Source organism: Saimiri boliviensis, chromosome 8, assembly GCF_048565385.1.
Source record: "Saimiri boliviensis isolate mSaiBol1 chromosome 8, mSaiBol1.pri, whole genome shotgun sequence".
NCBI classification, from domain to species: domain Eukaryota; kingdom Metazoa; phylum Chordata; class Mammalia; order Primates; family Cebidae; genus Saimiri; species Saimiri boliviensis.
The window spans coordinates 27,115,442-27,138,848 of NC_133456.1; the positions used below are offsets into that span (position 1 = coordinate 27,115,442).

Sequence of the window (23,407 nt, forward strand, 5' to 3'; positions counted from 1 at the left end):
CCCCAAATCCTACTGTGGTGCCTTGCTCCCCCAAATAAAGTTCACAATATCATATCAAAATTGAGAAAACAAAGGCCTCTCATGACTGGCTACCAAGGCCTTTTCTAAGACACATTGTTTCCAAGTTTCTTTTGCTTTTTTTTTTTTTTTTTTGAGACGGAGTTTCGCTCTTGTTACCCAGGCTGGAGTGCAATGGCGCGATCTCGGCTCACCGCAACCTCCGCCTTCTGGGTTCACGCAATTCTCCTGCCTTGGCCTCCTGAGTAGCTGGAACTACAGGCACGTGCCACCATGCCCAGCTAATTTTTTGTATTTTTAGTAGAGACGGGGTTTCACCATGTTGACCAGGATGGTCTCGATCTCTTGACCTCGTGATCCACCCGCCTCGGCCTCCCAAAGTGCTGGGATTACAGGCGTGAGCCACCGCGCCTGGCCTCTTTTGCTTTTAACAAGCTTGAAAGAAGGGGTAATCAGGCTGTCAGATGATAAGTCATTACAAATGATGCTGATTGATTGATTGATTGATTTTTTGGAGACAGAGTCTTGCTCTGTCACCCAGGCTGGAGTGCCATGGTGCAGTCTTGGCTCACTGCAACCTTTGCCTCCTGGATTCAAACAATTCTCATACCTCAGCCTCCCAAGTAGCTGGGATTATAGGCTTGCACCATCACACTCAGCTAATTCATACATTTTTAGTAGAGATGGAGTTTCACCATGTTGCTCAGGCTGGTCTCAAACTCCTGGGCTCAAGGGATCCTTCCACCGCAGCCTCCCAAAGTGCTGGCATTACAGGTATGAGCCACCGCGCCTGCCACAAATGATTACTTACGGCTTTCAACTCAGAAGACCCTCATAGAACAAGGTGACATTGCTGTAACAGAACTCTTGTTCCTATCTTTCTATTTATGGGAACTTTTTTTGTGCTGAAATCTCTACAAATGAAAAATAGAAATATAATTGATGCTGACCCCTGCGTTGTTTAGCAATAATTAATATTATTTTACATCTGTCGGAAAGCCCTATCTCATCAAAGGGGTAGTTCCAGTAAATTTTTACTGTTTATTTTTAATAATTGTCAGAGGTTGCAGTGTATTTATGTTGTTTTCATCAATTATAATAATCACTCAATCCAGATGATTTAAAAAACAAAACAAAACACTAAAGCTTTGCAGTGACAGGACAGGATTTAAAGAGATAGTTATTAAAAAAATGGAATGAGGCAGAAATAGCCAAAACCCCTTAACAACATGTAAGTGAATTCTATAGATGTGTGGGTGAAATGTTTTGTGCGGCATGTCAGGAAAGCCAAAGGATGGTGTGGGAATATACCCAAACGAGGAACCCTTAACTTGGAGAAATAGGTATGATGGAAAAGAGATGGGAGAGGGATGGACTATTAATCTAGCATCTGCCAGGTTTCAGGAAGGCTCTCGACAATTTCAAATGACATCCTTAAAAATAAAACAAATATTTAATAATACGTGTTGACAACAGCACAGTCAGGCAAATTTGTAGCTCTCTGAGAGTGTTGATAATGCAGCCAGAGGGAGGTCTTGACTGAGGTTCCAATGTCTCTTGTCTGCTGTGTTTATCATTGGCTTGGGTTGAACTCATAGAAGACCTGCTTATCCAATATGGGAAGGTCACAGAGCTGGAGAAAACAGCTTATCTTATAAAGCAGAAAAATGAAGATTTAAATGTATTTTTCAAAACTGAGCTGGATTGAAATAATGAAGATTAATGTCTGACGTTTTAGTTCAGAATATTACTAGGATATAGGAACTTAGTCTGATAGTAAAAGAAAAGCATCTGGCAGATTATAATGGCTCAAAGGCTCAATGCAAATAAACAGTGATTTTAAAAAAAAGTCTGCCGGGTACAGTGGCTCATGCCTGTAGTCTCAATACGATGAAAGGTCAAGGTGGGAGGATTGCTTGAAGCCAGGAATTTAAAACCAGCCTGGACAATAAAATGAGACCCCCATCTCTATAGAAAATGAAAAATTAGCTGGGCGTGGTAGTGCACACCTGTGGTCTCAGCTACTCAGGAGGCTGAGGCGGGAAGATAGCTTAAGCCTAGGAGTTCGAGGCAGCAGTGAGCTATGATCACACCACTGTACTCTAGTGTAGGTGACAGAGTGAGACTCCATCTCTTAAAAAAAAAAAAAAAAAGTAACGGCTGGGCACAGTGACTCACACCTGTAATCCCAGCACTTTGGGAGGCTGAGGCTTCAAAATGGTTGATTGCTTGGGCTCAGGGGTTCGAGACTAGCCTGGGCAACATGGCAAAACTGAGTCTCTCCCAAAAATACAAAAATTAGCTGGGCGTGGTGAGGAGCACTGTAGTCCCAGCTACTTAGGAAGTGGAGGTGGGAGGATCACTGGAGCTCAGGAAGTTGAGGCTGAAATGAGCCATGATTGGGACACTGCACTCCAACCTGGATGACAAAGTAAGACCCTGTCTCAAATAAATAAATAAATATAAGTAGCAGGCCAGGCGCAGTGGCTCATGCCTATAATCCCAGCACTTTGGGAGGCCAAGGCAGGTGAATCACCTGAGGTCAGGAGTTCGAGACTAGCCTGGCCAACATGGAGAAACCACCCCCCCCCCCCCCACTAAAAATACAGAAGTTAGCTGGGCATGGTGATGCACACCTACAGTCCCAGCTACTCGGGAGGCTGAGGCAGGAGAATCGCTTGAACTTGGGAGGCAGAGGTTGCAGTGAGCCGAGATGGCACAATTACACTTCAGCCTGGGTGACCAAGTGAGACTCCATCTCAAAAAATAAAATAAATAAATAAATAAAAAGTAATGCCAGTTGAAGCTGTGGTAATAGAGATATTTTGAAACGTCACATCTGAAGTTCCTTATTCAGTTATTTTTTTATTTTTAGAGACTGGGTCTTGCTCTGGTTCCCAGACTGTGGTACAGTGGCTTGATCATAGTGCACTGTAACCTCCATCTCCGGGGCCCAGGTGATCCTCCCACCTCAGCCTCCCAAGTAGCTGGGACCACAGACCTGCACCATCACGCCCAGCTAATTTCTTTGTTTTTTTTTTTTTGTTTTTTGTTTTTTTCCTTTCCAGAAACAGAGTCTCACTATATTGCCTAAAATGGTTTTGAACTCCTGGCCTCAAGTGATCCTCCTGCCTCGGCCTCCCAAAATGCTGAGACTACAGGCATGAGCCACTGTGCCTAGCCCAGCCCAGTTCTTTTTTGAAAAAGAGGAGTGACAAGCAACTATCATGATGAATTGTTTAGAAGCTAGGAAGGGCGAAGGAACTAATGTTTGTGGATAGTAAGATTGTAAAGTCAGAACTCTTTTCAGATGCAAAAAAACTGAAGCCAATTTATGCTGTCCTGGGTCAAAAGGAGAAAGTCATTCTAAATATATTGGGGTTCCTCATGGAGTATGAAGCGGAAATACAGTTAGTCTTGGGAAGGGCCAGAAACGGTCTAGTCCGTGAGTGGTTCTGTGTTCACTAATTCCCTGTGAGGAAGACATTGTTACTCATGCTGACAGATGGGGAAGACTGAGGCACAAAGCATACAGGTACACAGCCTGTAAGTGTCGAAGTGAAAATGCAAAGCCAGGGCCTTCTGTTCTGAAGCCAGCTCCCTCACCACCTTTATCCAGCCTCTTGTTGCTCATGATTCTATTCTACCAAACCTATTTCAAAGGACTCTACCAGCGTAAAGTATGATCCTGAGGAACAGGAGCCTCCATGGGAGAGTGCCGCTGACTGCATGTGGGGAGCCTAGCGCTTGACCTGACCCAGCTCACCCAGCTAAGAGGCAGTGAACTCACAAGACAAACCAAGGTCTTTCTCCCTCCACACCAGGTCATCCCACTCATCCCACTCCCCATTACAGAGCAAATGGTATTTGTTAGCATGGAATAAGGATGTCCAGTGTGCCCTGTCCATTGTGCCTCTTAACTGTGGTGGGGGCATTACTGCTGCTGTCTGCTTCTTATAGCAGCTTTATAAGGGAGCTGTTCCTTCCCCATTTTATGTGTGAAAAACTAAGACTCAAAGTGGGGCCTGAGAAGCATGCCAGAACCCTCAAGCATCAGGAGCCAAGTCGGGGGCCGCTTCTGAGGCCACAGTGCATGTGTTTCCCCTATGCCCCATGCACTTTGGGAGTGACAGCTTCGAGGAAGCATACAGTGGTGTCATGGCCACTTGTGGATGGACGCTCTAGTGTACAGATTTTTATTTTTGCTGGGATACCTCAGAAAAATGGGGAAACTGTCAGAATTTAGAAATAGATTTTACATGATTTTTCAAATGCTCTGAAACTCTCAGATGTATCGAGATGGTTTTTAGAGCACACGAAGCAACACTAAAGAAGGGAGCTTCTGCTCAGGCTGACATGTTTTGACAGCTCTTCCTGTGGGATCGGATGGGCCGAAGCCCTGTGGGAACAGCAGGGGCCCTAGGCGAGCGTCCTGAGCTGGCCCTTTGTTTCTGCTCACTGTCCCAGCGTTGTCTTGCTGTCCAAAGGCCACGGTCACATGACCCCTGGTTCCACCGCAAGGGCTGTGGGGTTTTTGTTTTCTGTGGATGAAGACAGGCTGGCACAGGGCAGTGGCCACTCTGCTCCTCAGAACCAGACATGATTCTGTTCACAAGGGCCACCCAGGCCAGGAGAGGCAGCTCTCTTGCGGGCCTTGGAGGCAGAACTGGCTCCATCATTTGTAGTATAGTACATAGTGAAAATATGGGTCCATGTTCAAAAATAACATTAAGAATTCCAACACAGCGATCACAGAGCATTTAAGCATGGGCCCTTCTGAGTGGGGACCCTCATGACTGCACAGGCATGTGGCCCTGGAGCCAGTCCTGGCACGGGGAGCTGAGGGGCTTTTCCTTTTTGAGGAAAGAGAGGGGTCTGTCAGTAACTCTGATCCCCGAGACAGAAGGGGTACACTTACAGCTGGGACTGGTCTGATTTTCCTAAGCCTGGTGCCCAAGAAGGGAAACTTTCCATCCCTTCTCTCAGGCTGAACTGTATCCAGAGCACTGGCAGTTGGGCTCTGGCAAGCAGGGGTGCAACTGCCTGTGTGAGTGTTTCCCTCTGGACGTGTGTCCCAAAGTCACACATTTCAGAACTTGCCAGTAGTGCTGACATCTACTTATGCTCAGTAAGTGTTTCTCTGTCAAATCCTGTGCTCGCTCAGGATGTACAGATGAAGCTGCAGGTCAGGGGCTTGGAGTCTGGTGGAGGAAATAACGTGCAGAGGAGTCAGCCTCATGGAGGGTGATGAGTGCTGTGAGAAAGCCAGGTGTGGCACTGCAGGAGCCCAAGGAGGAAGGCCCAGCACTGCAGAGGGGGCTGTTGGAGCCAAGGCTTAGAGCACCAGTAGGAGTTTCCCAGACATAGGAAGGGAAGGTGGGCTGGTCCCATCAGTGGGGCCTGGCATGTGCATTATTGGCAAAGTGTGTCTGCTAGGATGTGAAGAGCATCACCCTTTGGCCAGTGGAAAGCAGCTGATGGTGATGGCTGTGGAGGCAAGAGGAGTGGGCTGGGGACGGAATGGAGAGAGGCTGACTTGGGCCACAGTGGTGGAGCATACCTGCCAATCTAAGGGGTCTGGCCATCATCTGGCAAGTGGGTTCCATTCTTTGGTGGCAGGAGTTGGGAGGACTTTGAGCAGGTCGGGATAGAGGCAGGGGTAGACAAGAGGGCTGAGCATAGCTGGAGGGTCTTGGGACTCCCCTGGGGAAGAGGTATTAGGAAAAGCAGGCAGGGTTTAGCTGTCATCAGGGATCTCAGTGTCTGACCTGTGGACGAGGACACGGCCCATGTGAGGGGCAGCCTTGAGCCAGCTGGTGAGTGGCAGCCAGGTGGACCTCATCTCCTCATCATCACAGCTCCCTGCAGAGGTGGAGGGGGTGCAGGCTGTGGTTCTGTGACAACCCTGTGTGCTCTGGGTCAAGACAGATATCTGGCAAGAAGCAGGAGAGGTAGCAGGGGCTGAGGGTCAGGGATGTCCTCAAAGAGAAATATGGCTTAAATCAAACCTTGAAAGCCCCAAATCCAGTGATGTTCTCTTTCCCATTGATTTCAGTTGTTTCCCTAATTTTCCTCCCTTTATCCTACACCAACCACCAGGAGTCAGTTTACTCAGGAACTGGCTTCAACAAATCAGTATGCAAGTGGCTGGTTGTGAGGCTAGCACGGATACCCAGCACAAAGCAGCCAGTGAACCCCATCATGGGCTTCCCACAGCACCCCGTTCCTGCTCCTGTCCACTCCCCGGGGCCCTGTAGCCTGTGCCCATCCCAGCTCCTTTTTCGTTGAGATCTGAGCAGATTTGTCATCTGCATAGGAAAGCCCTGGATTTGGTGGGTTCAGTGTGGGGGCTGGGCAGCCCTTTTGAAAGAGTGCATCTGGCCAGCAGCCCCACAGGGGAACCAGAAGCATCCCAATGAAGTTCAAATAACAAGACCAGGCAGGAGGGCTGCTGTGTCTGTGACCTTCCTCTGGAATCTTAGAGCTGGTGAATGAAAGTCTCTGGGAACTGGGGAACCTTCAGTATCAGCTGAAGTCCTCAGGAATCAGGGCAGGGACTTGAAGAGGCCTTATTCCAGCTGCCTTCCAGCCTGTCTGGATTCTTTCCAAATCCAGTAGGAAAAATGGAGCCTCTGAAAGGAGGGGTAAATGAACAGATTTCCTTGCTGGTCCTGAAGTGCTTTTTATAGCACTTCCTGTGCCCAGCAGGAGCTGAGACCCAGTGGCTGAAATAGACAGAACATTCTCTGGTTATCAGGCATCTGGCTGCACTCCAGGCTGCACAGGGCCAGACAGATAGCACCTCACTTGGACCGAAGCCTTGTCTGGGGAAGGCCTCAGAACCTGCTTGAAAGCCTGGCCCTCCTTGCTTGCCCAGCTGGGCAGACAGTGTGTGAGTGTTTCTACATGCTGGTGATCAGGTGCCAGCACTTCAGGGGCTCCCTAACCTCCCACTTTCTCCCAGGCAAACACAGACATATCAGCAAGATTCAGGAGACTTAACTCTCTCTTTCATTGCTTTAACCCCAAGGCAGGCAAGTTTCCATGGGAGAATTATACTCACAGGTGTACACTCCCCACAGTCTTGCAATAAGTAAATACCCTCGGCTCTTGGTCCAGATCATTCCTTTGTAGTCTTTTCAGTTTCTGACCTACACATGCCTCTGTGGGGCACAGGCTTTTCATTTCACAAGTCCAGCAAGTTGTAGCCCTAGGAGTATAGGGTTTCAGCTGTAACTTGAAGCAAGCTACAGGTAGCTTTGAGCATGTCACTGTTGTGGGAGCTTCAAGCAAGTAGTAAAAGGAGATGAAAGCAAGTTGCTCTCTGGACCTCAGAAGGGATGGATGGCTTTGGGCAGGCATAGTCCCCACTCCCATCCTGTCTGCAAGCTCAAATCATTCCCAGCCCATGACAGAAAGATGTGGAGTGCCTCTGGCCACCACTTTGGGTATCACCATGAAGTGGTCCCTTTAGTAAGCTAGGCTGGCTCTCCCCTCATACCCCGATGAGGTAGACCTCACTGTGCCTTCTAGGAGCTGATATGCTAAGGAGGGCACAGGTCCTGCCCTAGGCCTGGCCCCACTCCTCATCAGCTGCGTGACCGTGACTAAATCCACTGACCCCACCAAGTATGTTTTCTCTCTGATAAAATGAGGACACTTTCTTCTGGGGGCATTTGAAAGAGATACTTGTGCAAATGTCCAGCACAGTGCCTGGTACATAGTAGGCACTTGGCAACTAGTAACTATTTGTGTGTGTGTGTGTGTGTGTGTGTGTGTGTGTGTGTGTGTGTGTGTTTCTTTTTGAGATAAGAACTCAGTCTGTCGTCCAGGCTGGAGTACAGTGACATGATCACAGCTCACTGCAACCTCCTCCTCCCAGGCTCAAGCAATCCTCCCACCTCAGCCTTCTGAGTAGCTGGGACCACTGGCATATGCCAAAACACCTGGCACATTTTTTTTGTACTTTTGGTAGAGATGGCGTTTTCCATGTTGCCCAGGCTGGTCTCGAACTCCTGGCCTCGAGTGATCCAGTCTGCCCACCTCAGCTTCCCAAAGAGCTGGAATTACAGGCGTGAACCACTACGCCTGGCCTATTAGTGTTATTCTTTAACCGATTTCAGTGTCCAAGTGGATCGAATCTTCTTTCCTTACCTTGAGAGCCTCCCTGTATCTCAAGACCTTGGAACTTAGCCTTGAAACGGTTGTTTTTGTCAGTCTCTCTCTCCCCTTTGTCTCCCTCTACTTTTCCCACCCCACAGAGATGGAAGGTGAGGTGGGGCTAGCCCAAGGTGTCTGCAGCTGGCCTGGTCCTCCCAGTGTCTCCTGACCCTGCACTCCTAGCTATCATCAGCTCACTTGCCCAAAAGCAGCTCCTGTTGAGCTTCTTGGCTAGTGCTGAGTCCTGGGTGTCTGCTGTCAAGTCCTTTGAAACAGAAGTTTGCTGCCACACAGCACTTTCTCCAGGACTTAGAGAGCAGGATCTGTCCTCCTGCTCAGTCCTATACCCTCTCCCCGCTCCCTGTGTCCCTACGTGTCACAGCAACTGAGGGAGGCCTTTTAGAAGCAGTAAAGATCTCCAAATAATAGGGATCTGTATGTTTAGAAACAGATATTTTTAATGTTCTCAAAAAATGAACATCATGGGCTGGGCGCAGTGCTTCACAGCTATAATCCCAGCACTTTGGGAGGCCGAAGCGGTGGATCACTTGAGAATAGCAGTTTGAGACCAGCCTGGCCAATACAGTGAAACCCCATCTCTACAAAAAATACAAAAATTAGGCAGACATGGTGGCAGGCACCTGTAATCCCAGCTACTTGGGAGGCAGAGGTGGGAGAATCACTTGCATCCGGGAGGCAAAGGCTGCAGTGAGCCAAGGTGGCACCACTGCACTCCAGCCTAGGTGACAGAGTGAGACTATGTCTCAAAAAAAAAAAAAAAAAAAATTGTTACCTGGAGATTGTCCAGTAAAGCAAGTAAATGATGACATTTTTAAAATTAGCTTTAATGGCCAGGCACAGTGGCGCATGCCTGTAATCCGAGCATTTTGGGAGCCCAAGGCAGGTGGATCACAATGTCAGGAGATCAAGACCATCCTGGTCAATGTGGTGAAACCCCATCCTAATAAAAATACAAAAATTAGCTGGCTGTGGTGGCGCAGGCTTGTAATTCTAGCTACTCAGGAGGCTAAGGCAGGAGAATCACTTGAACCTGGGAGGTGGAGATTGTAGTGAGCCAAGATCATGCCACTGCATTCCAGCCTGGTGACAGAGCAAGACTCCGTCTTAAAAAAAATTAGCTTTAGTCCAACCCAAATAATAGAATTAAGAATAGTAATAGCTGAAAGTGGTTTCTAACTCATTCTGAGCTTCAGAATGATCTGAGGAGCCTTTTCAAAAATAAAGACGTTTGGACACAGATGCAGTGAGTCCATCTGTGGGGGGGGGGGGGTAGGCTGGGTCTCTGTCTGTTTAGGGAGTAACGGAGAACCCACCTCTGAGTAAAACTTCACTATGGCATTTCATCAGGGCACACCAGCCACCTGTCTGTGCGTTTTCATAGACTCCATAGTGCCCTGCTCCAAGGGCCCTGCTGGGTGATTCAAACCCCACATGGCTCTCCTCAGGGGGGTGAGGAGGAGAGGGTGGGGGAGTCAGGCTCTAGTTCCTGGAAGAATCAGATCAAGCCTCATCCTTGCTTTCCCTGTATCCCAGCCCTGTGGGCAGCTGGCAGGCGTCCCTCCCACACTGTCTGCCACCCAGCCAGGCCCACCTTGAGCCTGTTTCCAAGGCAATCTCTGAGAAGCTCCTGAGTTAGAAACACTTCCTTACATAGTCTGTTTAAAAAGAAAAGCTCCATCCATGCGCATGGTGCATTTCATCAGTCGGCAACTCTTTTTTAAGACCTCAAGGGCATGGGAGGATTGTGAAAGATGCAGCTGTGATAAGCACTCACAGAGGAGGAATTGAGGCATGGGGGGTTTGGGGGTGTTTGAAGAGCAAGCTCTGGAGTCAGCCCTTTGCCAGCAGGCACAGAGCCCTCTCTATGGCAGGCCAGGCAGGTGCCCTTCACCCAGCGCCCCGTGAGAGGAGTGCCATCATGCCTCTGCTTCTGACATCGTGCCTGGCACAGAGGCAGTGCCCAGGAAACATTTATCTACCGAATGACTTTTTAAATGAGCAGAGAGGAGGCATCTGCAGTGGGGCTGGGAAGAGGATAGGACAGAAGAGAAAAGAAAGGGAGAACGGGAACTGTGTGAACTGGAAGAAGCCCTGTACCTTTATGCAGAGGCCCATTTCCTCAGGGTCTGAGGATGCAAAGATAATGAATGTTAAAGAATTCCCCGTCAAATGTGAGCTCACCTGAGCATCCTCTTTTCCAAGAAGTGTGGGAGCTTGCTGGTTCTAAGGTCTCTTCCTACTCGGGCCACCTCGGTGGTTCTACTTGTGTACACCAAGAGAGCTGGAGTTCACAGCTGCTCTTCATCGAGGGCCCTGCCTCTGGGTAAATGGGAGGCCTTGGCTTGCCCCAGTCATGATGTCCCTTCTTCTCCTTCTGCCCAGGCATCTTTTGAGGTGTCAGTGGAGGCCCGAAGCTGCCCCAGCAGACACATGGAGCACGTGTTTGCCCTGCGGCCAGTGGGATTCCGGGACAGCCTGGCGGTGGGGGTCACCTATAACTGCACATGTGGCTGCAGTGTGAGGCTGAAACCCAATAGCGCCAGCTGCAGTGGGAGTGGGACCTATGTCTGCGGCCTGTGTGAGTGCAACCCCGGCTACCTGGGCACCAGGTGCGAGTGCCAGGATGGGGAGAACCAGAGCGTGTACCAGAACCTGTGCCGGGAGGCAGAGGGCAAGCCGCTGTGCAGCGGGCGTGGGGAGTGCAGCTGCAACCAGTGTTCCTGCTTCGAGAGTGAGTTTGGGAAGATCTACGGGACTTTCTGTGAGTGTGACAACTTCTCCTGTGCCAGGAACAAGGGAGTCCTCTGCTCAGGTAAGTGCCACCAGCAATCACTTAGCTCTGAGCCAGGCCCAGATGCTGTTAGGACATCCTCCCAAAGCCTGCCTCTAGGTGGTGGTAGAAAGTGTCACCACCATGGCTCTCCTTGGAGAAGACAGTGGGCAAGACTTGCCAACCCTAGGCAGGAAGTGGAGACTAGTGTGTGAAATTCAAAAGCAGAAGGCACTGCTATAAATTATGGACTCTCAGAGTCAGGAACCAGCCAGTGGGTCATCCAGCTTACTTCCCAGTTCGTGCAGGACTGGTCTGCACAGCATTCCTGACAGGTGGAGATGTTCAGCCTCTTCTTGATTGCCGGGATGAGGAGCTCACTGGGCCTGGTAGTGGCCATCTGCCTCTTAGCTATTGGATTCATATCTTGTTGCTGCTCCCACAACTCACAACAAACCTGGTGGCTTAAAACAATACACATTTATTCCATTACAGTTCTGGAGGTCAGAAGTCTGAAATGGATCTCATTTGGCTAGAATCAAGGTGTGAGCAGGGCTGCACACCTCCTGGAAGCTCCAGGGGAGAATCTGTCGCAGCCTTTTCCAGTTCCTAGAGGCCACCTGTATTCTTGGGCGTGTAGCTCCTTCTTCCATTTTCAAAAGCAGCAGAGTAGTATCTGCTTCTGTTGTCACATCCTTCTTCTCCTATGGACCCCTGTAGTTACAAGGGACCCTCAGTTGAACCCTGGGAGGTCTCCCCATCCCCAGGTCCTCAGCTTACTCACACCTGCACAATCTCTTTCACCATGTAAGGCCACACAGTCACAGATTCCAGGGATTAGATCGTGGACATCTTTGGGGGCTGTTATTTTTTCTGGCAGAATTCCTCTTTTTTTTTTTTTTCCCTGAGATGGAGTCTTGCTCTGTTGCCCAGGCTGGAGTGCAGTGGCACGATCTCAACTCACTGCAACATCTGCCTCCCAGGTTCAAGCAATTCTCCTGCCTCAGCCTCCTGAGTAGCTGGGATTACAGGCATCCAACACCACACCTGACTAATTTTTGTAATTTTAGTAGAGATGGGGTTTCACCATGTTGGCCAGGCAGATCTTGAACTCCTGACCTCGAGTGATCCACCCACCTTGGCCTCCCAAAGTGCTGGGATTACAGGCGTGAGCCACCATACCTGGCCCACAGTTCCTCTTTATATTGAAGAGAAATTTGTTTCTCAATAACTTCCACCCAATGGCTCACATTCTAGAGTCCCCCTTCCATATGACAACCTGCCAACCATCAAAAATCTTCTTTATGTTTCTCTGTTCTCTCTTCTGATCTAGGTTAGACACCCCAAGTCTCTTTCTTCTCTGAGGGTGCTATCATTTGTGAAGAATTTAGCATATTTCTTGTCATGCTGGATGATGAGGGCTTGGTCCAGGGTGCAGTGGAGCATTCGTTTCCTGTGATTTGGACATTCTGCTTCCACGGATGCACCCTGACAGTATCTATCTATCTATCTATCTATCTATCTATCTATCTACCTACCTACCTACCTACCTACCTTCCTTCCTTCCTTCCTTCCTTCCCTCCTTCCTTCCTTCTTTCCTTCTTCCCTCCCTCCCTCTCTCTTTTTCTTTCTTTCTCTTTCCTTTTTTTTTTGGGGGAAGTCTCGCTCTGTCACCCAGGCTGGAGTGCAGTGGCGTGATCTCAGCTCACTACAACCTCCGCCTCTCTGGTTCAAGTGATTCTCCTGTCTCAGCCTCCTGAGTAGCTGGGATTACAAGCACCCACTACCACACCCAGACAATTTTTTGTACTTTTAAAATATAGGTGGGGTTTCCCCATGTTGGCCAGGCTGGTCTCGAAATCCTGACCTCAGGTGATCCACCTGCCCCAGCTTCCCAACGTGCTGGGATTACAGGTATGAGCCACCATGCCTGGCTCACCTTTTCTTTCTGTTAAATAATCACAGAACACTCTTGAGCTTGTTTTTAACTGGGATTCCAAAAGTTTGAGGCTTTTTATTTATTTTAAAATTTAGAACTGTGGTTCAGAAGGAGAGGGACTTTTTTAGTGCATTGTGTTGGAGCACTTAATTTTCTGAATCTAAACACAGGACTTTACATTGATTACAGTTAAATGACAATTGGCAGTTCCCACCCTGCTATCGCATTCTGATTAAGTAAATCAAAATTGTGTCTCAAATTTTATCCAACACCATGCCACCTGCAAAGGTAGTAAGTAAAACTGTTTTAGGCAGGGCTGTAGTTTCTTCTACACATTATTTATTCTGTGGTTTCTAGGGTTCTCTCCTTGAGAATGGTCTTCCAATCGGGATGGGTGGATTTGAAAGGAACTTAGGGTTCAGCTGGGAAAGAAAGCACACGGTGCCTCTGAAGCAAACCAGGACCGTGCAAGTACTCTACCCTAGGGGAGGAGGAACCGTAGCTCCACACAGGGTTGCACAGGCGTGGGTTAGCAAGGGAAGCTTCCTGGAGCAGAGCTTGCTGTGAGTACACCCATGGGTGCCGTGGAACCAGCACGTCTAAAATTAGAATTGCCCTGGAAAGGGCAGGACTTAGGAATGTCATCACAGAGTAAAGCAGGTGGAAAAATCAGGATTCGACATGGCAAGCGTGCAACAGGGTCAACGCTTTCTCCATCAGAGTGATGATCAGTTGGTGTTTATCTGGGTGGTTCTTTCTGCTTAATAGAAAAAGTTTGGGTTCAATAGTGGCAAGCCTGGGCCTAAATCCCATCATACCATATCTGCTAGTGTGACTTGGGCACAGAGTTGTTACGAGAGAAAAAGATGTATGTGAAGCACCTAGCACATTGCCTGGCACAAGAGGAAGACACTCCCAGTGCTGGCTCCTCTGTGAGTCAGTGCCACACTGTGCTAGAGGGGCGGGCCACAGCTGGTGCCCGGAGTGCAGGAGGGGCCAGCCTTTCCCCAGACAGTCCCCGGGCTTTGCCTAAAAAATTCCAGGGTGGTGGAATGGAGTTTCCATTCCTCTTAGTCCCACAGTGAAAGCTCTAAGCAGCCTGGCAGTGTCTGTAATAGGCTTTTTTAGCAGTTTTTCTTGTAAAGAGATATTAGTAATCATGACAGTACTGTCCCTCCTTCCCCTTCAGGAGCCTGAAGTAACCCTCTGGTATGTCTTCATCTTAGAAGCCTGTGTGTGTTCATGCAGCCTGGGAGTCAGGGCTTCCGAGCCAGGTGCCATGTGCACGGTTCATCTCCACGGTTCATCAGGCTACGACCTTGGTTGTCTTGTACTTTGGCTTTTCCTGTCTCCTAAGATGGGCCAACACCACTTGTTTCTGCATCATTTTGAGAACTGAAGGAGACAACAGGGTTGCATGTTGGACGATGCCTCTCTGTCTCTCTGAGACTGGCATGTCTCTGAGTACAGAGCCTGGGAGACACAAGATGAGTGGGAGATCAGGTACGAGTGACTCTCAGTAGGGAAAACTGGTCATTTTGGAAACAGGAATATTCCAAAACTGAGTGAACATGCAGCTTTTCTGCCCAATCACCAGAACCCACAGTCCTGAGTTAATCTTGCATGACAGAATTCTGCCAGACCGCATACCCAAAAGCCCCCGCTGCTCTGTCTCTTTCTCTTTCTCTTCCCTTCACCCCATAGAATCCTGTGGGATCGAGAAATGCTCACATCATGGGGTAGAGAAACCAGAGGTTTGCCAAGCCCTTGAGGCTCCCAGATGGATGATGCCTCAGGTTACTAACTTCCCTGAAGTTGCAGAGATGGAAAGTCTTTTTTCTTCCCCACTGGAGAAGCCATAGACAATTACTAAAGAAAAGTTGAAAAATACAGGGAAGTTGATGGATGTTTAGCCAGTTGGTGCTGTCCATCTTCTTGGTGACCAGGAGTAATTTGGACCATCTGGGAAACCGGACAATCAGCTCTTTTCACCCAGGCTGTTTCTTTTGCATCACTTCTGAAGCTGTGTGCTCAGTCAAGACCTTGCCCGACAGCTGGGTGAGTAGCCTTAGGTCGAGAATATTCTGAGCAGTAGATAGAAATTTTAAAATCATCCATAATTTCATCACTCTTATGTTAAGAGATTAGTTTATTTCCTTCTAAACTTTCTTCTGAGTTAGTGTATGTGTGTTTATGGCTGCATACAATTTTGTATCATGTTTTTTTTCCTTATAATATTATATCCTAAGGAGCACTTGAAGTCAAATTACTTTTAGTAAATCCTTGATGAGAATGTCTTGAGTGTCTTTCCATTGCACCCCCAACAAGCCTCCTCCATGTCTTCACTTTAAAAGCAACAACTAGTTGAAACGTGACGCTATCCAAGTCTTTCTGGAGAAAATAATTTCTGGAGTGAGGTCATTGTTGTTTGACAATTTGGGAAAGACTCGAACTGAGCCCAGCTCTGGGAAGGACTTGAACGTATGTTCATGCCGTGACTTCTTGCACAGTATTATAGCACCAGCGCTTCCTTGTCTCTCAAACCTTACAGCTCAGGAGGGGCTGTGAATGGATAGGTCAGGAATTCCAGTCCCTGGGTCCTTGGCACCTGTGGTCAGCCTGGGGCTCCCACTCCAGAACTGCATGCGTTGGTTTTGAGCTCTTGGGTCATGGCTACATCTGGAGTTCTTGTGGCCGGGAAGCCTGTTTCCCGGCCACCACTCTGCTCATGAAGGTGCTGACTCAGAGATTCCCAAGCAGCTGACTTCAGCATTCTCTCACAGTGTTACACCCCCTCTTTCCTGCAGCCTGTCTTGGAAGGAAATTGTGTGGTTGTGGTCTGTCTTCAGAGTGGGATTGAGGGGTGCACTTGAAGAAGTGGCTGAGGCAGAGCTAGAGCCAGAATAGGTAGGGTCGCCCCAGAGAAACTCCTACTTCACTGGACTTTCTATCAATAGGAGGCTTACAGTCCTTGCCCCTACCAAGACAGGGCTGGGGAGAAGTGCAAGAGATTACACGTTTGCAGTATGTTATCCGTCATCAAAATTGAGCAGTGAACAAATCCGACTACGGTCTGGAAGCAATTGAACTCTGTTATTTTGTGACATACTGTCACGGGAATGTGTGTGAGCTTGGGGCTCCTGTGTCTCCCCGTAGTTTCTAGAAGCAGCTTGACTTAGAGAATGCTTCTGTCCACAGACTGTTTCTGTGTGTTTGAGGGGAGCTTCCTGGGGCCATCATGAGGGTTTCTTTTCTTTTGAGTCTTGTGTTGACTCTTCAGACTCTCTTTACTAATAAGTATGAGAAGTGGGGCATGTTCTGTTCATTTGTTTTTCATGTAATAGAAGATTCTTGCTCAAACTTTGTTTGAGTTTCTTTGTTGGTTTCTATGCCCAAACAGTGCGTTTTCTGGGATTTGAGCTACTCCCTTGTGGTACATTGCTGAGGTCAGCTTCAACCCATATGCTTTCAGCCTTCTCTACACTTAAAATGACTGCACTGGAGTACACTGACTTACTTGCTAATGGTCAGCTTATTTCTTGGGTTCCACATAATGAGGAAAGTTAAATCAAATAGAAGGTAGAATTTTGAGCAGAGCCCTTTCGGTCTCATGGCTGTAAGATCCCAAAAGCACCTCAAAGGAAGGTCTCCTGTCTACATCTCACCTTTGTTTTACCCAACGTTTGAGCAAGAATCTTTTATTACTATGTGGCAGGCAATTAGAAGTCAAGGGGCATCTATAGTTCTCTCCCAAAAGTTACCAAAAAAAGGAAGCACAACACTAGTAGCATAATTCCTAGTAGACCAGGGCCAGCATCCAAGCATGGGTTCTGGGTCTGGGCTAACAGTTCCCAGCAGACTTAGCAAAGTTCTGTTAACTCTGTCTGGTTAAAGGCACTCCTGAGATTAAGGCTACATACTAGGCTTCTTGACTCTTGCCAGACAAAACGCCTGCCATGGTAACAGTTATCCAGATGCAGTTTAAAAGTGTTTCTCACCGTATCTATATTGTTTTCTTTAGAAATGTAATGTTCACACTCAGAATCAGTAGCCTGGCAGCCGTTCTGGGGGCTCGGTTTGCTGCTGTATCTGTCATTGCAATTGGCATATTTCACAAATGGTTTGCTACAGGACTGTCTTGAAGGTGACCTCAATGACAGAGGTTTCCAAAAGTACCATTTGTTTATTTGTTTCATAATACAGACAGGGTCTTCCTACATTGCCCAGGCTGGTCTTGAACTCCTGGGCTCAAAGGATCCTCCCACCTCAGTGTCCCAAAGTGCTGGAATTACAGGCGTGAGCTAAAAGTACCTTGTGAATGAACCTAGACTGTACATATTTAATCTCCAGGAAAGGGACCTCCTGGCAGGATCACCATCACTGTGTGCCTCTGATAGAAACACCTAGAAATATCTTCAGTTTTTTTCACATACATTAATCTCTGCTCAGTTTGCTGATGGTTACCCAGATGCTTTTAGCAAATACAAGGATGCAAAATATATCTTCCAGAGAAAGGACCCCTCTCTCCAAAAAGAAGCCTCCAGCCAGAGCTTCAGAAACCAATGTAGCAATTTCCCTCGCCTGGTAGCATAGAAATCCTAAATATGTACATGACCGTGAGGGCCAGGAGAGTCCTGTTCCATTTTGGAGTACTCAAGTATGATGGCTCTGAGAACAGAATTTGTTACAGATTCTTTTTTGTTTGTTTGTTTTTGTTTTGTTTTTTGTTTTTTGTTTTTTGTTTTGAGACAGAGTCTTGCTCTGTTGTCTAGGCTGGAGTGCAGTGGTGTGATCTTGGCTCACTGCAACCTCCACCTGCCGGGTGCAAGTGATTTTCCTGCCTCAGCCTCCCGAGTGAGTAGCTGGGATTACAGTTGCCCCCTCCCCCCCACCATGCCCAGCTATATTTTTTATTTTTAGTAGAAACGGGGTTTCACCATGTTGGCCAGGCTGGTCTCAAACTCCTGACCTCATGATCTGCCCGCCTTGGCCTCCTAAGGGCCAAGGATTACAAGCCCTTAATCCTGCTGGGATTACAGGCATGAGCCACTGTGCCTGGCCAGGATTCTTCAATAACTGTCATCATAAGGAATGAGACACCTGTGAGTGGAAGTAATATTTCGACAGGATACCATGTACAGGGTGGCTGAGGACAATGCATGTTCCTTAGGCAATGACAACATAGGCAAATCTGCCAGAAACGATGTCATCAACCAGCACAGAGATATTTCTCCACGTCCCCTGCATGGGAATACTGCAAAAGCCTTTGGAGGCCTCCTTATTTAGTGGAAAGGAAATGGCTTTGGAATGAGACAAACCTAGATTTTTTATTATCTATCAAATAAGGAGGAAAAACCTACCACAGAAGGGAGTTGTGAGGAACCAACGGGACAGTGTCTATAAAGCTCCTTGCACCAGGGACACTGAGTACATTTTTCTCCCAGGGCTGGGTGCAGTGGCTCACCTGTAATCCTAGCACTTTGGGAGGCCAAGGTGGTGGGTGGATTACTTGAGCTCAGGAGTTCAAGACCAGCCTGGGTAACATAGCAAGACCCTGTCTCTACAAAAAATTAGCCAGGACTGGTGATATGTGCCTGTGGTCTCAGCTACTCGGGAGGCTGAGGTGAGAGGGATTGCTTGAGCCCAGGAAGTGGAGGTTGCAGTAAGCAGAGATCACACCACTGCACTCCAGCCTGAACCACAGAGCTAGATTCTATCTCAAAAAAAAAAAAAAAAATCCATTTGTTTCTAGCCACTGCTCAAGTTCACTTGAAAGGCAAAAAGTTACCAAAATGTAGAGCTTGGTCCTATAATGAAATAATGCATCTTTTAAACTAGTCACATGAGCCAGCTGGGCTGCTCATCTCTGGAGTCAGCCAGCCTCTTCAGCTTGTGGTTGGAGAAACCACAGCTTTAGAAAAACCAGAGCTTAGTAAGTATCTGATCTGAGACAATGTAGCCACAAATACAGAAACAATGATCTCTCATTGAAGGTCATTTTGTGCTAGGCAGGTTGCTGCATTCATCTCATTCAACAAAAGTTCATTGAGCATTCTTCATAAGCCAAATGTTGTACTGGCTGCCAGGGATATACAGCTGGAGTTTCAGTCTTGAATTAATTTCTAAATTTTTATTGCTCCTGGAATTTTCCACTTTTTCTCTTGAAACTTTCTAGAAATGAGGAATGGGAACATGAATCATCTTATGCTTCTGCCTTTACCATTCAGGCTTCTTTGAGATCTTGAAAGACAAAAAACAGAGGATTGGGAAGCATTTTTGAGAACCTGCCTTCTAGGTGCTCTGAGCTTAGCTTGGGAAATGGAGTTTTTTCATTGCTTTTGCTTACTGCTCAGATCCTGTGTCCAGAAACATCTTAAGCAGCAAATCACCTGTGATTCTGAAAATCTAAGTGTTGGACCTCCCGTCACTGTCCCCTTCCCTCTACTTAGGAAGAGAAGTTTGCAAACATTTGTGTGCGAGGGTTCTGTGTGTGCCTTTGAACTTCAGGCCTGGTCCTTAAGGTCATGAGGTTTGGCTTCTGAAGAAAATAATGACATTAAAAAAGCAAAGGAAAAGACTAGGAAGACCTAAGAATGCCAAAGATAAAATCTTAGTCATGTAGGCTTGAGGTGTGGTTGGTATTAGCCTTTTGATATTGTAACATGTTGGAAAATTTCCCATGTTTAAATTTAAAACTGTGAGAGACCTCTGGTGGCTGAAATGGGTATTCTTAAGGCTCCTTTTGTTCCATTTCTTAGGGGTTGAGCTGACACTTTGAGTTTGGTCTTGGCTTTAGGTGCTTTGACATAGTTGGTTATTCATTGGCTTCTGCTGTTTAGTGCCTCTGGCAAGATGGGGCAGGTCTGGATGGAGCTATGTTGATCTTTGGGGTGAGTGTCTGTCATGCTCAGAGCACTGACCTAAGAGCTCCACCCAGATGCAAAAGCTCCCTTGAGTCTGGAAGTTGCTCCAAGTTGCTCCAAGGAAACCTCCACTCAAAGGTTTCCTTCCTCTTTCCGGGGCATCTTCCTGGGCTCTGACTGTTGCTCTCTCAGAGGATGGAACCTGCTGTCACTCCACCCCACAGCCATCACCCCCAAAGTCTATCAAGTGAGTCCACATGTCCCTAAGCTAAAGAAATATGCAACACAGGTTAGTATGTTACTTGATGTCATGAAGTTGACCTTTAGCAATAGGCAAAACTATAATAATGTGAGGAGAATCTTTTTTTTTTTTTTTTTTTTTTAAAGAGACAAGGTCTTGCCCTGTTTCCCAGGCTGGAGTACTCAATAGCCCACTGCAGCCTCGAACTCCTGGGCTCAAGCAGTCCTCCCTTTTCAGCTTTCCAGAGTGTTGGGATTACAGATGTGAGCCACTGCACCCAGCTGAGAATCTATTTTAATGGCCTTTTCACTATATTGAGATCATTTCCTTGGAAACATACAGGCTCATTTGTTAGTAGTTTGCACTGATGTATCCTGAGCAAGCCCTAACTGGGAGGATGTTTTTGCATTTCATGCCTTTCCTAGCAGAGCCTGTCCCACATGGTGTGACTCCTGCGCATTGCCTGCTTTGACCCTTTACATCTGGGAAATTGAAGCCCAGAACCTATGGCTCCTTGTGATTTTTGATTATAGAGTCAGACTGAGAGAACCTTGCATTGCCTTTTGCAGGTAAACAGTTAGCTCATTGCTACCTAAATTCCCTTTTTTTGATTAGCTTCAGACCCTTCCCACCACCCTGGCACTTAACCCACATTTTCCAAGTCTTACCTTATAAATGTTCTTTCTCTCTGTCAAAATCTTAGGAAATATTTAGCCCCTGTTTTCCTAAGTGAGTTCCTCTGGGTAACATAAGGATATGTCAGACACATTGAAGCAGGTCTGAAGGACACAGGTGGTCCAAGTGACTAGCTGAGGTGCTCATCATTTCATGACTATGATCTCGTGAAAGACACAAACTCCTCTTACTATTCAGTGGGTATCTGCCTGTTGTTATTGATGATGCCAAAGCTACAAGTGCACCTTAGCCTCTTCTCGTTTATAAAATGCTTTTGACTTGAACGATCCCATTTACTTATTACTGTGCCAGGAGATTTCTGTGCTGCCACCCACCCTGCCCATGTGGGAGGCTAAGGCTGAACAGACTGGTGTGTGGGCCCCACTCCCCACTGAAATTGTGGCCAAAAGTCTTGACCCAAGAAAATTCTACCTCCCCTAACTCTAGGAGGGCTGCTCTTCTTCTGAGCAACGGCTTCCCTCCATCTCATGGCTTGACTGGGGTCTGGGCAGCCAGGCTTCAGTGTGGCCTACACATGGCACATTCCAAACCACCTCCGTCCTTTGAGAATGCGGCTACTCTCTGAACAGCGGCCAACCTGGGGTGGAATATGGGAACTGTTAACCAACCACAACACCATGACCATTTCCAGTTTGGAAATAGTAACCCTTGCATCCTGTTGCAGTGACCAAGAGGGTGGTGAGTTCACACTTTCCAGATGTGGTTGGCATGTCCCCAGAAGTGCCTGCCAGGCGGATTGGGCAGGTTAAGCCAAACCCGAGGTGTTGACCTGAAGCACCTCTGTTTCTTTTGGCTACAGCCTTCTGTTGTTCTTTCTGAATCAGCATTCTCAGGGTCCTAGAAGAGGACTATGGTTGATTTCACTCAGCTGGTTTTAGACTTCTTTGAAACTGGAAGGTGACTTCATTAAAGAACACAGGATTTTTCCATCTCCCCTCCACTGCCTTCATCTCCCTGTGACATTGCAGCTGGGCATCAGCATTGATTTGGGTTTTTTTTTTTGTAGTCGTTTTTTGAGACAGGATCTCACTCTCTCTCCCAGGCTGGAGTTGTGGTGACAGTTACCACTCAGTGCAGGCTTTAACTCCCGGCCTCAAGCAGTCCTCCCACCTCAGCCTTCCGAGTAGCTGGGACTATAGACATGTGCCACTGTGCCTGGCTAATTTTTAATTTTTTGTAGACATGGGGGTCTCACTAGGTTGCTGAGGCTGGTCTACAACTCTTGATTCAAGGGGTCATTCCACCTTAGCCTCCCAAAGTGCTGGGATTGCAGGCCTAAGCCACTGCACCCAGCTGGCATTAGCATAGAGAAATCAGGTGGCTAAGACCAGAAAGGCAAACATAGCCTTTGAGACGGTTCTGTTGCTTTTTACAATGGAGTCTTAGCTTTCTAGCCAGTACCGTCAACTCAGAAAGTTAATGTTGAGATTTGGAGAACCTTAACTTAAGGCAACATCACCTTATTGTTTTTTTTCTAATAGCAGTGGTATTTTGCCACTCAGATACAGAATGCCCCATGTGGTCCAGCCGATGAAGGACAAAGTGTGAGGGGCTTGTCAGGGCATTGCCTGTTGGGAAACACCATCAGCTGACTGCTGGGGCTGGTGTGTTGACAATATGCCACGGACAGAGGAGCAGCTGTCCCTGAGACTAAAGATGCATCATTATTTACCTCTAAAGAGCCTTTTGCTGGAGAAATTCAAACAATGTGCAAGAATAGTGGGGTACACAAGGCTGTGATTTCTGTGTGACTACAACCATGTTCTGCCAGAGGAAAGATAATTCTTAATCATCTTTTTCTCATGTTACCCTGAAGTCTCTGGGTTTTCTGGACATTTGTTAAGAATCTGAAATATCTCAAGAATCACATTTGCTCTTCAGGTATCAATAATACTTCTGTTTTTTTTCTAATGTCCAGCATTGGATATCTTCCCCTAGGATTTGACATTTGTCCTGGTGATGTTCTTAACCACAGCCAACCAGCAGCATGTTCTGAGCATCCTCTACACACCTGACACCATGTTAGGTGTGGCGCACAGACATAAATATAACACAGGCTTTGATTGTGTGGTGGGTTTGTAGGCTAATGAGATGAGGCAGACCAGCAAACAAATCCATCAGTGTGCTAAGTGATTGTATACCTGTGTCTCAACTAATTCTTTGGGTCAGCTTTTGAACATTCCCAGGTCTGTTTAATCACCGTTTTTTTGTTTTGTTTTGTTTTGTTTTGTTTTGTTTTGTTTTGTTTTGTTTTGTTTTGTTTTGTTTGAGACAGAGTCTCACTCTGTTGCCCAGGCTAGAGTGTAGTGGTACAATCTTGGCCCATTGCAGCCTCTGCCTCCTGGGTTCAAGCGATTCTCATGTCTCAGCCTCTGGAGTAGCTGGGATCGCGGGTGTCCGGCACCATACCTAGCTAATTTTTGTATATTTAGTACAGACAGGATTTTGTCATGTTGCCCAGGTTTGTCTCAAACTCCTGACCTCAAGTGATCTGCCTTCCTTAGCCTCCCAGAGTGCTGGGATTACAGGCATGAGCCACCATGCCCAAACTATTTAACCTTAAAATATTTTTAAAAAGAAAGAGAAGAGAAGGGATCACTCACTATGAGCTCCTCTTTCCTCCGTATTCACAACCAGATTCTTTTTTTTTTTTTTTTTTTGAGAAGGAATTTCACTCTTGTCACCCAGGCTGGAGTGCA

The 23,407-nt window shown here is 47.3% G+C and overlaps 1 protein-coding gene across 1 annotated transcript in view; it reads left to right on the forward strand.

Annotated features, from left to right (window-relative positions):
* ITGB5 (integrin subunit beta 5) overlaps positions 1–23,407 on the forward strand; it is a 124,852-nt gene that overhangs the window by 81,808 nt on the left and 19,637 nt on the right. The window contains exon 10 of the mRNA XM_039477282.2: positions 10,582–11,011. Coding sequence (XP_039333216.1) covers positions 10,582–11,011 — 430 coding nt within the window. The remainder of the gene's footprint in view (positions 1–10,581; positions 11,012–23,407) is intronic.